The sequence below is a fragment of the Alosa pseudoharengus genome, unplaced genomic scaffold (assembly GCF_046254945.1).
Source record: "Alosa pseudoharengus isolate Yale_2024_CS ecotype anadromous, Long Island Sound unplaced genomic scaffold, YU_APseudo_1.1 YU_APseudo_1.1_scf_3, whole genome shotgun sequence".
Lineage (NCBI taxonomy): Eukaryota > Metazoa > Chordata > Actinopteri > Clupeiformes > Clupeidae > Alosa > Alosa pseudoharengus.
In genome coordinates this window covers 14,951,607-14,964,318 of record NW_027468718.1, presented here as the reverse complement: position 1 = coordinate 14,964,318, position 12,712 = coordinate 14,951,607, and the positions used below count along the sequence as shown (strand labels likewise).

Genomic DNA, 12,712 nt, shown 5'->3' with positions numbered 1-12,712 from the left:
CCTAACGTTACCGGTTAATTGGCAAGCTTGCAAGCTATTCAAGTCAATGACAACAACTTGCAACGTTAGCCAATAAACACGCTTATGTTTAGCAAAAAACACGAATGAATCAATATGACATTCCCTACCACCGCCAGCCAACATTGAAACGAAACGGTGTTTTAAAGTATACAAAATCAAGTTCGTGGCGTGAAGTAGCCTACACTCTTGAGTTCAAGTTTGCCATACGTTGCACTTGGCAACCAGAGACGCTCATTCTGGTCCCAGGTGAACGTTGCGTCAGTTTCCTGCTTTGTAAATTCCTTTTTACAAACAGTAGAGGGCAGTATTGCATTATTTTGAGTTTTAGATGTGGAGTTTGACCAGCTCTTAGGGCGCATGTCATTTCAGAGAAGAAAACTTGTTTTTTAATCACTGGAAGTGTATCTCGGAGTCTTGGTAAACGTTACACTTTAAATGTTATAACAGTTCCAACTACAGACTTCGGCTGTTAAGAAAGTTTACTATCAAGGAGAACATTTCAGCCTAGCGTTAGCAGCTAGCTAAGTAGCTAACTTTTGTAGACTAACCTTTCTGTTTAAATTAGCTTGCAACATGAAAGCTGTTATTTTAGCAGCAGGATATGGAACAAGGTTGCAAAGAGATGTTGAGAATGACACAACTGGACGATTCAAGCATCTGTTGGGCATTGCCAAGCCATTGCTTCCCGTGGGTCACTGTGCTCTTATATCTCATTGGATCAAGGCAATGACTGCAACTGGAAGTGTGGATACAATATTTGTGGTTGTAAGTACTTGCAGTGGACCATAGAAGCGCATTCCTACAAAGCTGAGAATCAAAACGTGATTTCTAATTGCCCAAATCTGATCGTAGGCTACTGTAAATAATCTCGTCCACAGACAAATGCACTCTACTTCGAAGCTTTTCAGACATGGGCCCAGGACTTTCCCAATGTGAAGATTCTCAGTGATGGAACCAGCACAAATAAGGTCTTGACTATTTTATTATCACCTTCATCAGATAGTAAGATACTGACAAGACAATGTAGCCTTTGTATCAGTATAATGCATACATCAGTGTTGAGATTTCTGAAACGGCAAATACATAAAAATATGATGCTGGAGTACAGCATAGCTTGTGATCAGGAGCTGTCTTACAGAACTGGTATGGCCTCTCTCTCGTTTGATCCAGGGGCGGCTTGGTGCTGTTGCTTGCCTCCAGCTCACAATCAAGCACTTCTCAGTTGAGGACCATGTGATAGTCGTTGGAGGGTAAACACGCTAAAATAGACTTGCATCCAAACACAAGTGCACCATGCATATAGACCCTTTCAACAATAAAAACAAAAACAATGCTTGAACGTTCTATTTGGTTCCCAATCTACTTCCTCTGCATTAAGATAACATATGGAATGTTAAAACGGAAGCCTTGTGGGGCCAACGATGATGCTAATAATGGAACTCTCTTGAAAGGGCCATGTCAATATCAACCTTGTAATGTGAAATGTGTGAAACTCCCATTCTCTTTGCTCAACAGTGACACATTGTTTAAAGAAGACTTCAGTCTGTTAAAGTTTACAGGGAGGTTTTGTGAACTCCAGGCCAATGTTTGTGATGCAAATCTGGTGCTCTCTTATCAATGCAAGGAAGAGGGTACGTATCATGATTCCAGACAGGAACTGAAAATCAAATATTTCAAAACCTACTACCAACTCCTACCAGGTTACAAATGATTACAGTATTGACATAACCCCTACTGCCACCAACTCATCCTTGTTAGTCTGAGTGAATCAGTAACATGTCAGTATTCTGTACCCAAACATTGATCATATTGTTTATTGTTCAATTATTCCGTCAGAAACGTCCAAGTATGGGATTCTGGAAGTTGATGAGGACATGCGTGTGAGCTGTATGAAAGAAAAGCCTCGACCATCTGACACCCAGTCCAGGAAGGCAGTAAGATATCGTCATGTGTCCAGATCAAGTTTAGACCGATTTTAAACCTGTTCCTAGAGGGTTTCCGTTTGAAATGTTCAAAACCAATGCACATACTTTGAAATTGAAATTAATCAAGACTAGACATCTTGGAAATCTTGACATACATCTGACTTGAATCCAACAAAATGTTAACTTAATTTTTTATTTTTTTTGCTTTTGCTTGTCCCCAAAGTACTATTAGCTCAATGCTGTTTCTGTGCCACTGGAAATGCCTTAGGAATGCACATGTTTGGTTGATGCAGTTGAAAGGATCTGTAATAGTGTCTAGGGCTGGGCGATATATCGGTATTACGACTACGACCGATATATTTTTGAAAACGATATGTAGTTGAGACAATATCGTAATACCGGTATTATGTCAAATAATGGGCCATTTTATCAAAGCCACTTGCTCTTCTGTGTTCAGACCATTCAGATAGCCGCAGCTCTGCTCAACTGCGCCCCTTGCGTGTGCACGTTCTCCCTCGCAGCACTACAAACTTTCAAACATGACGGACACTGAGTCAGATTTTGTTTACCTTGATCAGAGGTTGGTGCTGATGCCTATTCCGTCGGCACATCAACGGCTAGACCGAGAATTCTCGTTGTGAAATCAAAATTCCACTGGAGCTCCAAGCGGTTTTGTACACGCAGATTTAAGTTACAACACTGTTTAGCCGCTACAGCTCTTCGACTCACGGTAAAATGTCATTTTTGGTACATAGCCTAGCTAATTTAAATACACTGATGAATGCTTGCGTTTAGCGACAGTAGCAGATCTAAAGTCCTCAGGGAGACAACATAAACGCTGATTTTATTAAGAGGATATGCACGCGACTCGCGAGCAGTTAGGGCATCATTTTTTTATGATTCCTGAAACCCCATTCAATCGTGCATAGGGATTTTTCTTACGAACCGGAACATGCAAAAATGAACGCATACAAAACGACGGTAGCGTCTATCACACTCTTGATGAGTGACTCAGTTACGTTGTTTAAGTAGCCTAATTTTTTTAAACTTTTTTTGTTGTTGATAGCAACATGTCTAGGCCATCATAGTCTACATTTGCTTGTCATCTAGGCCCTATCAAACCCTTACAGGTAAAAAAACTGCATTGTGTGACAAAACTGCAGGTTTTTTCAATATTGTTGTGCCCAAAATAGCCTATTGCATTGTGCAGTACAATGTAGGCCTGCGTTGTCAGTCAGGGTCAACTTTTGGTCTTTTGTTATTTGCGCAGCTTTATCAGAGCAACTGTAGCCTATGCCTATTGTAGGCCTATGTTATTGTTTACACTTCTTTGCACAGCTCTGTTAGAGCAGTCTGAAATTAATATAATTAAAACCGGCTGTGTTGTCATAATTGTTGTGTTGAGTGAATATATGAAGCACTTCGCTCTTTCTGTTTGAAATATCAATATCGTATCGATATCGTATATCGCCAATCAGCCCCAAAATATCGGGATATCAGTTTTGGTCCATATCGCCCAGCCCTAATAGTGTCCACCAAATCGAGTCCAGCATTGCATCGCTTGCTTGAATATGTATGAAATGGAATGACTGCTCTCTTTCAGTGCCCTTGCTTCTACTTGTTCTCCAAAGGAAGCCTTCCACTCTTAGAGGTCTTCCTTCATGAGAAAAACGTAAACCATTTGTATTTCACAACAAATTGAATTATTATAAAATTATGCTGCTTTACATTTTGTGCGTATATAACATATTTATATACATGACAGAATGCACCCATTGAGGAGAGAGATGCCCCTGGGACCTTTCTGTCTTGGCTTATATTAAGGTATTTCCTCTCTGAGATAGCTGCCAATAATACTGTATATTGATGTATTTTGTGATATGAAAGCAAAATCATTAATTTAAAGCCTCTGTTCCTTTTCAGAAAACCTGTGTATGTCCATGAGATATCTGGGCGCTTTGATGTGGGAAACCTTACATCCTACATAGAATGTGACCAATATTTTAAAGACAGAGTTCAAGATATTAGCGTTTATTTACATTGACATTTTAAAATAAGCAAATGTATGTGCTGCTTAAAGAGACAACATGAAGACTTGTTCTTTAAAAGGATGTAACTACTTTATACATATATATGTCTCATTGGGGCGGGGCGGGCAGATGTGATTCTCTTTTTTTTTAATTCATTCCTCAGAAATTGTGTAATTTTATAAAATAAACTCAACCAAATTGATCAGTTGAGTGTGGTTCATTCTGCCACGAGTCTTTTGCACTTATCCGATGCCTTCTCGCGGCCGTTCTCCATCTTGGCGATCCTGGAGCCGAACTGCATGGCCCTCTTGGGCAGGATGGCGGCGGGTCCCAGGCCCAGCTTTTTGGCAGCCAGCCTCAGGAGCAGCTTCTCCCCCAGACCCCGCGGCAGAGTCAGGTCAGCCTTCTCCCACACTGGCAGCTGGTTCAAGAAACTCACAACGTCCTCGTCCAAGTAGGGAAATCTGTCCAAGAAAAGGTTAAAAGAGTAAAGTAAGGTTAAGATGGATAAATGTGAGACTGATATTGATATAAATAAAAGGTTTAACAAACCTAAAACAAAACAAAGCTTCCATCTTAAAATGAGACTGCTAAAATATTGCAGGAAGAACAACACTGTATGTATAAACACTAAGTATAACCATAAATTATCTGGGGGCATTAAGGCATACTTGGAGGCTAAACTCATTACTTTTACCTGCCCTCTTTTCCATGGTCCCCAATAACCCTGTCATCTCTGCCCAGGTTGCGTGATGAAATTCTGCCTAGCTCCATGGCCAGCTCTTTGACCAGTCCCTCCATCCCGTCGCTCTTAAAGCGCACCCTGTGTCTGGAGTAGCCGGCCAGCTGCTCGTCCGCCCCAATGCCCGTCAGAACGACCTGCCAGGAGACATTTAAAAACCAAAGCCTTGCTTTCAGACAAAACAAACCTCAAAATGATTTCCACTTACTCAAGCAAGGTCGAGAACACTGTGTGCTTTGTTTTCCAGTCCAAAAGCAAGTATGTTAATGTTAGGCTAGGCCAACACATGTGTTACCTTGGCAGTTGAGGTATGCGGCTTCTGTTCTGCGCAGTCCATTGACATGCCGATCCCCCGAGCAGCAAACCACACAGCGCAGCCAATGCTGTCGTCCAGAACAGTGTCTAAAGGATGCACCAGGTGGCTGATGCGCTCTTGCCGCATTCTTTTGAGCTCATCGGGAGTTATGTTGATTTCAACAAAGTTCCACTGGCGTTCAGGGCTTAGGTGTTGCAGTTCTATCAGTCCGGCTCTGCCAGTAATTCTGTCTGGAACGTCAAAGCAGCGAGTCAGATTATGGTCTCTTTGTTTGGGGTGTTTATCAGTCTGGTCTTTTTTTTGCTTTCTGTCCTTTTTAGCAGACTGTGTTTGCATTTTTGTCTCTTGGAGTTTGAAGGCCACATTGAGAAGGTCAATAGGCTTGCCTGCAGGAACATGGCGATCAGCAAGGACAGCCAGAATCATAGAGTCAATCCCTCCAGAGAAAAGTATGGCTATGTCAGCTTCATTATTAAGGCCTGATTGTTCCACAAATAGTCTTCTACTGGGTAAACTTTGCACCCTTCGTCTCACTGCTTCACTCAGTACCTCTATGAGTTTGGTAACCTTTTCTACGTTCTCACTTTGCTTTAAAAGCTCTTCCAAGTCCTCCAGAGAAAGCTTGGGGCTCTGGACATTTCCTAAGGGTCTCTCGGATGCCGACGTGCTCATATTCATAGGGCATACGGGAGATTGGAGGAACACACCACAGAGATTTGGCACTATGGTGGCATACGTTGGCAGGTCGTCCCACGTATAGTCAGGAGTGTGAGCAGTTGGATGGTCATCGGTGGTAACCCATGGGAAGACCTCTATGGTCAGTTTCTTACGATGGGAGGCGCAGTCTTTCAGATCAAGTCTGTAAACGCCAGCCGCAGGCACCTCATGCCACTGGGACTGATCACAGATCAAGAGGCATGACGCCACAGATGTGAGTGTCAAAATCACATCCTCGGGGTCAAGATGCCAGAGCAGACTTCTCCTGCCAAAATAATCTCTGCCAAACCAAATGCAGTGCTCTGCCACCTGGTAGTACACGAACGCCCAAGGCCCACGGACCCGAGACAAGACGCTGCATATACCCGTGGCGTCTTCCTGGGCTGACAGATGCTCAAGAAGAACTACAGTGTCATTTTCTTCTGGTCCCACTTCAAGGCCGCCAAAGACCTCCCCATTCCAAAGGAGCAGGTTACCTGCAGAGTCTTGAAGTGGTTGCGGGGTCAGGCAGCCTCGCATTTGAAGGACATGGGCTGAGAACAGGCATTTGAAATCCGTATTAATCACAGTTCTTGTTACATCCTGGCTGTGGTCAGGGCCCCGGTTGATTAGGTTTTTCTGCACCTGGTCCGCTAAGACGAGAGACTGAGGGGACAGGCTCACCACACAACAAATTCCACACATTCTGCTCCTATTTCTGTCGTTTTGTTTTACATGTCTTGGTACTCTTTCTTTAGGTTGTCCAGGTCCTCTATGAAAGGAAAGCTTGATGTTAATGGCAGTATGATACAATAAGTAAATAACATAGGCCTGGACACATAGAGAGAGGGCATACTTTTACATGTGCTCAGCATCTGTTCTCTGTCTGTCAGGAAGAAAATGTTGCTATTGGGCTGCTGGAGGTAGACTCTCTGCATAAAAGACATTACATTACATTACATTACATTACATTTAGCAGACACTTCTTGACCAAAGTGACTTACATATGTCAGCTATATTACAAGGGATCACATTGTCCCCGGAGCAACTTGGGGTTAAGTGCCTTGCTCAAGGGCACAACGGTGGAAGCCGGGAATTGAACCGACAACTTTCAGGCTACTGCACGCTAGCCCAGCTCCTTAACCACTACACTACCACCGCACCGACAAACATGTTAATACTGAGGCATGCTAATAAATGCCCAAACACTTAAAAGTACAAAAAATAGATACATGCCCTGTTTTTCTTCAGATTGGACAGCTCATCAACCAAAATGTTCTGTTCCTTGATCTGAAAACAAGGTACTGTTGTAAGTCATGTTAACCTGGCCAACAACAGAAAGTTGAAACACAACTGCATTCATCAGTAAGATGAGTAAGAGAACAGTTATGTGCACTGATGATACTACAACGGTTAACGTTAAAGGCGCAGTCAGAGATTTCGCAGGAAGTAGTGTTTATGTTTACATTAATTAGCAGACGGTTTTGTGCAGAATATTTTAACCAAGGACCAAACGAAACACGCCAGAGAGGTAGCTCAGCCCTACTTTCAGTATTGGCAGAGAAATTCTAGACAAAGTTTCGTTTTTGTTTAGGGGACAGGCTCATAGCTGTCAACCCTCCCGTTTTTTTCCGGGTTTCTCACGTATTTTAACTTTTTTCCCGCTGTCTTCCCGTTTTAATATTTTCCCGTAAATATCCCGTATTTTAACAATCTCATAACATTAGCTCTACCATCGGACTTGTCAGTCTTAGTACTGTTGTCCTGTTGCTACACCCTTGCCCTTCCAACGAAATAGGTGTTTTTAAAGCATCGTTTTGCTTGCTTGAAGGCGACAGTGAGACTATTTAAGATGCACGAGAGCACGATTCAGTGGCACCTGCATAGTGTAGGCTACGGCCGAACGCTGTGTGTATCGGCCTACCACTCAGCTACGAGTAGGGAAAGAATTCCCCTGTTTGTATATTCACTCCAAGTTGGCCTACCATAACTTCCCAACTCTGCACTAAAGCCCATAAACTGCATGACAGGCTATTTATATTTTCTCTCTAAAATCTCTAAAATAACCAAATGCATTTGTTCAACGTTATGAAGAAGAATTACGCACTATAGGCTACTTGGAACGCACACATTTTGTTTGCGCAGGAGAGAGAATGACAGCGCACAGGGCCATCGATTAGGCTACAGAACTTTAGCCTTGCTAGGGCTGTATAAAGTTGACCAAATTAATATAGGGGGACGAATGTTGACATTTTCCCGTATTCTGCGTGAGAAACCCGGGAAATCTCCCTTATTTTCAAAGCTCAATGTTGACAGCTATGGACAGGCTGCCCCCACTTTGTTTGTTTGCAGTTTTCGGAGCCTGGGCTGCCTACAGAGACCGAGTTTTAAACAGTGTAATCACGGAATGGGCAGCTAGCGGTCGTGAGGAGATGAGATGATTGCTGAATGTGACACAAATGTAATGGCCTTGAAATCCCTGACGGCGCCTTTAACGTTAATGTTGCTAGCACACACAACGTTGACTAGCACAATATTTCAAACCTGTTTGCTTAGTTCCTCCTTTTGAGTGGTCTCTTCTTCCACAGTATCTGCTGCCGGCAGATTACGTTTGGTTGTCATTGTCAATAAAAACAAAACAATATATGAAATATTATCGACCTGGATACCACACATCTACACAACGTGGCTAACGCTTAGCCTACTGTACGTATATTCTTCTTTTCTTGTATAGCGGTTAGCAACCAGCTTTTTGGTGCATTACCGCCACCATCTGGACTGGAGTCTGGATCAAGATGTCAATCTACACAAAAGAAAACAAAAAATGAAAACAAACTTCACCAGATCCTCTTTACTGTATATCATGTAAATGTAATGCCATCTGGCTTTCACTAAGTTGTAAAATCAACCATTGCCTAGCTCGATGGTATTTATAGGACAATGCAGAATTACTCTGCATGCATGGTCTCTTGATTAGTAGATTCCATCAACATGCTTTTTCATTATAAATACTGTTCTATTTAATCCTGTATGTCCTAGACCTAGCCTTATTCTGGACACTCAAATTTTCTTCTCGCTTATGTCTTTATGCATTCCCGCTCTTTCCCACTTTCCCTTGAATACTAATTGTCTCCAGACTTCATTATCCCACAAAAACGGTCATTTTCACTTATTTTAGCTTTAATCATATTTTTGACTTCAGCTTTGTTGTATTTAATATCCACCTCTATATCAGGCTTCCCTGCTGAGTTAGGTCTACTCCTGTGTTGATCCCCTTGCCCTGGGCCTATTTCTCTGGGTCCAGTAATCCCTCTTGGGGTGTCACTATACCCATTTTACTGGAGCGTGTGTCTCAGCAGATTATCATCTGATCATCATCATTAGATTAGACTGTGCCCCAGTATAGAGTTTTGGATCTAGTGACATCCCTGGCCTCTTCCAACAGTTTTACAATAGACTGCCACACAGGTTTCTTGTGACATTGTGTCATTTATATCCATTCATGCTTCATGTCTAAGAGGTTTCCCAGTTGTTTCACACAACTGCGGTGGAAAATGTATGGCTCATGTTGCACTTTGAGGATAGGCCGAAACACTCTATTTTGGTCTGGTAATGATATACCTTTTCACATGCCCAGCATATTTTAATGTGGATCTCTAAAAAAATAGGGGATGTTTTGATAAATAGGATAAAATAGGAATGGGATATAGACAAAGTATGTCTTTTGTCACTTTAAAAATGGTGTTGACCCTCAGGGGAACTGATACTTCTGCAACCTGCTGTACTTTATATTCAACTTTAGTGTTTTGCAGTGCATAATTTATACAGACTGGTATGAATGCAGTAGTTCAACTGCCACACTTTAAAGGACTTTGTCCCTTGACCTGAGCACATCATTGCTTACTCGGGTCAATAGTAATCTCACAGCAGTTTCAATTCAGCATTCAGGTCTCGTGGCAAGACAGACTGCATATGCAGCAAGTGTCAAATTGCTTATGGTCAAAGGGTTGTATATCAAAATACTATGTGCATAATTATTATCATATCCTTATAATAATTATCATTTTTATTTATATTCAATATGTGGCAAAATATGTGCTAAAGTTGTTAAAATATACAATCAATGTGTGACTGCATTAATCGTTCAGAGTTAGATTTTATATGATTTTATTTATGCAATTTGTACCTTTATATCACAGGCAGAATCCCATTTGGCCTGGTTCAAAGTTGAATCACACTCATGGAAAGCCACCAGCAATGTGACAATCAAACATTCTAGTTTGTTTAGGGTCAGTGGAGTCTTGCAAGTGAACTCTGGACAGTTTTGTATTGATCAAAAACACTTGTTTAATCAGCTGTGTTTTCTTTTTGTACTCTATTTTAAGGTTTCGTAACAGAAGTTTCTCTGCCATATATAAAGCCTAATGCCTAAATATGAGAAAATGATTCTACAAATGGCACAAATAGTGAAACTCTTCTGCTGGGCTTCTGACTACATTCAAATATTCATCATTTCAGTTTTTAAGTTAGAATGGTCAACACATGCTCTCTCAGTCCAACCGCTAATATAACAGTAATGAATGACGAACAGACAAGCCCAACTAAATCCCCTATACCACACCACACAATGAGAACAATATAACACACTGGCCAAGGTAATGTGTTTTCATGTCCAGTGCTGGATATGTGAGCCCGTGTTTACAAACATCCCTATATATAGGTGGGATTAGAATAGATAAGGGGGTGGCTTCTCTCTGGTGGCACTTCAAAGGATAATTACAGGTAAACAAAATACCAAATAGATGCCTGGGCACAATGAGGGTCACAATGGAGTGTGCCACTTTTTGTGTCGTGTGGATGACCACAAACCTTATTGACTGAGACACGACAAAGGCAGGCAAGCTCCTCACACACACACACACACATACAGACTCCACTGAAACATGGACCCAAGCCAAAGCGACCCAGTCTGGCCCAATAGGATAGCAGCACCTGATACAGCTATCTGATGTCAATAATTCTATTCCTGACAGAATACAAGGGATGGGTTCTTCAATCAGAATAAAATGATCACAGGAACTACTGTACATTTCCTTCAGGGTTTTGCTGCACAGATCTGCAAGTGACAGACTAGCCAGTCAGTCTGAGATGACACTAAACAATGACTGGCACTTTTCCCCCAGTTCTGTCGAGGGAGCCCACAATTTGGCAATGGTTACGGCAGACTGTTTTAGAAAAACATTGTACACAGATTCAACCAACAAACATGAACCATTTCCTGCTTGAGACAGACCACAAGATATTCTGTTTTCTTAAATGAATTCCATTTAATTTAGGTTCTGTTATAAAATATGTTATATCTAGCATCCAAATCCTGGCATGCAAAACAATGCACAAGTTGTCACCTTGTAATTACAGCTATGCCATACCTTGTTGACAATGCTTGACAAAGGTTCCCATGTGGCCTAGGCTTAGGATCAGTGTCAGTGAAAATGAAAACACAACAACAGGTCTGTGCGGGCTGGCCTGGCATTGTGGCTCCTCAGCCTCAGCCAATTGATTCTCTGAGTCATGTTCTCGCAAGTTACTTTCGAAGTTATGCTTGTTAGAGGACAATCTTGGGTAAAATAAACTCGGAGTACCATGAAATATCCATAAATATGCTTTTGGAGGGTTGTACACTTTATTTTATAAATGTTTAAAGATGATTCTGCAATGACATGACATCTTGCTTCAGATTGTAACTCACGTTTGTGGCAGAGACGAACTGAAGTGTGTATTTCTCTTAAAAGGGCAGGGCAAGGGTCCACTGAACGTTTAAACTCCAAAATCCAAACACCATGCACTGAAAGGCTCTGTTTCGCAGAAATCATCATTCATTTATTTATATTATTGGAATAAATAGCATATATTTTTGGTTAAACACCAAGGGACTGGCTGACATTTCAACTATTTATTTTTTAATGAAATGAAACAGGTTGAACTTGATAACAGTTAAAAGTTCTGTGTACAATCTGGCACATTTTAGGCCTAGTCCACACGTACCAAACTAACCTTTTTTTCCTCCGTCTTCCCTGGAACCGTATCAAGAATATTTGCGTCCAAACGGATCCATCTCAACACGACTCAACACGTTACTTCATATCCCAGGCCTATAGGTGCCACTGTTTGTTACAGAAATTGACCAAAGCTTGCGCGCTGTGTAGGCCATACAACAGACAGAGTAGGCTACGACAAAACTGACTAGTGCAAGGAAACCAGAATTGTTTGTGTGGACTTATAGTGAACTGTCAACTGTAGTCCACTGTAAAACGAATAAACTTAATTTTTACGGTTTGTGAAGGGTGCAGTCACGTCCTTTATTTGGCTAACGCAGGTAAAAATAATCTCCTTTACTTTCTTTGGTTGTAGGATAGTCCGCGATTCACATTAGTTTTGGTTATCACCGCAAGTGCAAGTGTAACGGATGCCAGCTAGCTTAGCTGTGCTTGTGGAACGTTGGTAAACCTCACTCCCCGACGCCTCAAGAGTGCTGCTGGCATGCGAGCCAGTAGCCTGGGCTATTGGCTCAATTGTTAGTGCGCTCGCCTCCCGATCCGAGGTGCTGCTGTTCGCGGGTTCGAGTCCGGGCGTGTGCAGGGCTGAATCGCGCAGGTTCAACATAACACAGGTTACATTGGTGCCGTGACCCGGATCAGGAGTGAGGTTTAGGGGGGTGAGTGTAACGGATGCCAGCTAGCTTAGCTGTGCTTGTGGAACGTTGGTAAACCTCACTCCCCGACGCCTCAAGAGTGCTGCTGGCATGCGAGTGGATGCGGATGCATCCCCTCTATTGAAATCCGGTGACTTCTTCTTCTTATTACAGTGCATGAAAATGCACTGTACTGTTCTTCCTAGGCAACTACTTCTTCTTCTTATTACAGTGCATGAAAATGCACTGTACTGTTCTTCCAAGGCAACAACAACAACTTCTTACTATTAT

The 12,712-nt window shown here is 42.1% G+C and overlaps 3 protein-coding genes across 3 annotated transcripts; 1 reads left to right on the top strand and 2 right to left on the bottom strand.

Annotated features, from left to right (window-relative positions):
* Positions 1–362: 362 nt before the first annotated feature.
* Positions 363–4,178, top strand: LOC143100287 (glucose-1-phosphate adenylyltransferase). Its single transcript, XM_076263303.1, has 8 exons — positions 363–786; positions 900–989; positions 1,192–1,271; positions 1,537–1,652; positions 1,858–1,955; positions 3,550–3,618; positions 3,712–3,770; positions 3,870–4,178. The coding sequence occupies exons 1-8, from the start codon at positions 595–597 to the stop codon at positions 3,988–3,990; spliced, it is 825 nt and encodes a 274-aa protein (XP_076119418.1). The 5' UTR covers positions 363–594; the 3' UTR covers positions 3,991–4,178.
* Positions 3,962–6,435, bottom strand: asnsd1 (asparagine synthetase domain containing 1). Its single transcript, XM_076263293.1, has 3 exons — positions 5,014–6,435; positions 4,674–4,855; positions 3,962–4,440 (listed from the first exon to the last, which is right to left on the bottom strand). The coding sequence occupies exons 1-3, from the start codon at positions 6,433–6,435 to the stop codon at positions 4,194–4,196; spliced, it is 1,851 nt and encodes a 616-aa protein (XP_076119408.1). The 3' UTR covers positions 3,962–4,193.
* A 26-nt stretch (positions 6,436–6,461) lies between these two features.
* On the bottom strand, positions 6,462–8,448 carry asdurf (ASNSD1 upstream open reading frame). Its single transcript, XM_076263309.1, has 4 exons — positions 8,275–8,448; positions 6,967–7,020; positions 6,587–6,662; positions 6,462–6,502 (listed from the first exon to the last, which is right to left on the bottom strand). The coding sequence occupies exons 1-4, from the start codon at positions 8,404–8,406 to the stop codon at positions 6,462–6,464; spliced, it is 303 nt and encodes a 100-aa protein (XP_076119424.1). The 5' UTR covers positions 8,407–8,448.
* Between the last annotated feature and the right edge of the window lie 4,264 nt (positions 8,449–12,712).

Bases quoted from the DNA above. Each gene is read 5' to 3' on its own strand.
- LOC143100287 (XM_076263303.1), top strand. From the start codon at position 595: ATGAAAGCTGTTATTTTAGCAGCAGGATATGGAACAAGGTTGCAAAGA. The intron at 1,653-1,857 runs GTACGTATCATG...TTATTCCGTCAG, and splicing joins TTATCAATGCAAGGAAGAGG to AAACGTCCAAGTATGGGATT. The intron at 1,956-3,549 runs GTAAGATATCGT...GCTCTCTTTCAG, and splicing joins ACACCCAGTCCAGGAAGGCA to TGCCCTTGCTTCTACTTGTT.
- asnsd1 (XM_076263293.1), bottom strand. From the start codon at position 6,435: ATGTGTGGAATTTGTTGTGTGGTGAGCCTGTCCCCTCAGTCTCTCGTC. The intron at 4,856-5,013 runs GTAACACATGTG...GTCTCCTGGCAG, and splicing joins CGCATACCTCAACTGCCAAG to GTCGTTCTGACGGGCATTGG. The intron at 4,441-4,673 runs GTAAAAGTAATG...TTTCTTGGACAG, and splicing joins GACCATGGAAAAGAGGGCAG to ATTTCCCTACTTGGACGAGG.
- asdurf (XM_076263309.1), bottom strand. From the start codon at position 8,406: ATGTGTGGTATCCAGGTCGATAATATTTCATATATTGTTTTGTTTTTA. The intron at 7,021-8,274 runs GTTTGAAATATT...CCTTGTTTTCAG, and splicing joins AGGAGGAACTAAGCAAACAG to ATCAAGGAACAGAACATTTT. The intron at 6,663-6,966 runs GCATGTATCTAT...TCTTTTATGCAG, and splicing joins CCAATCTGAAGAAAAACAGG to AGAGTCTACCTCCAGCAGCC.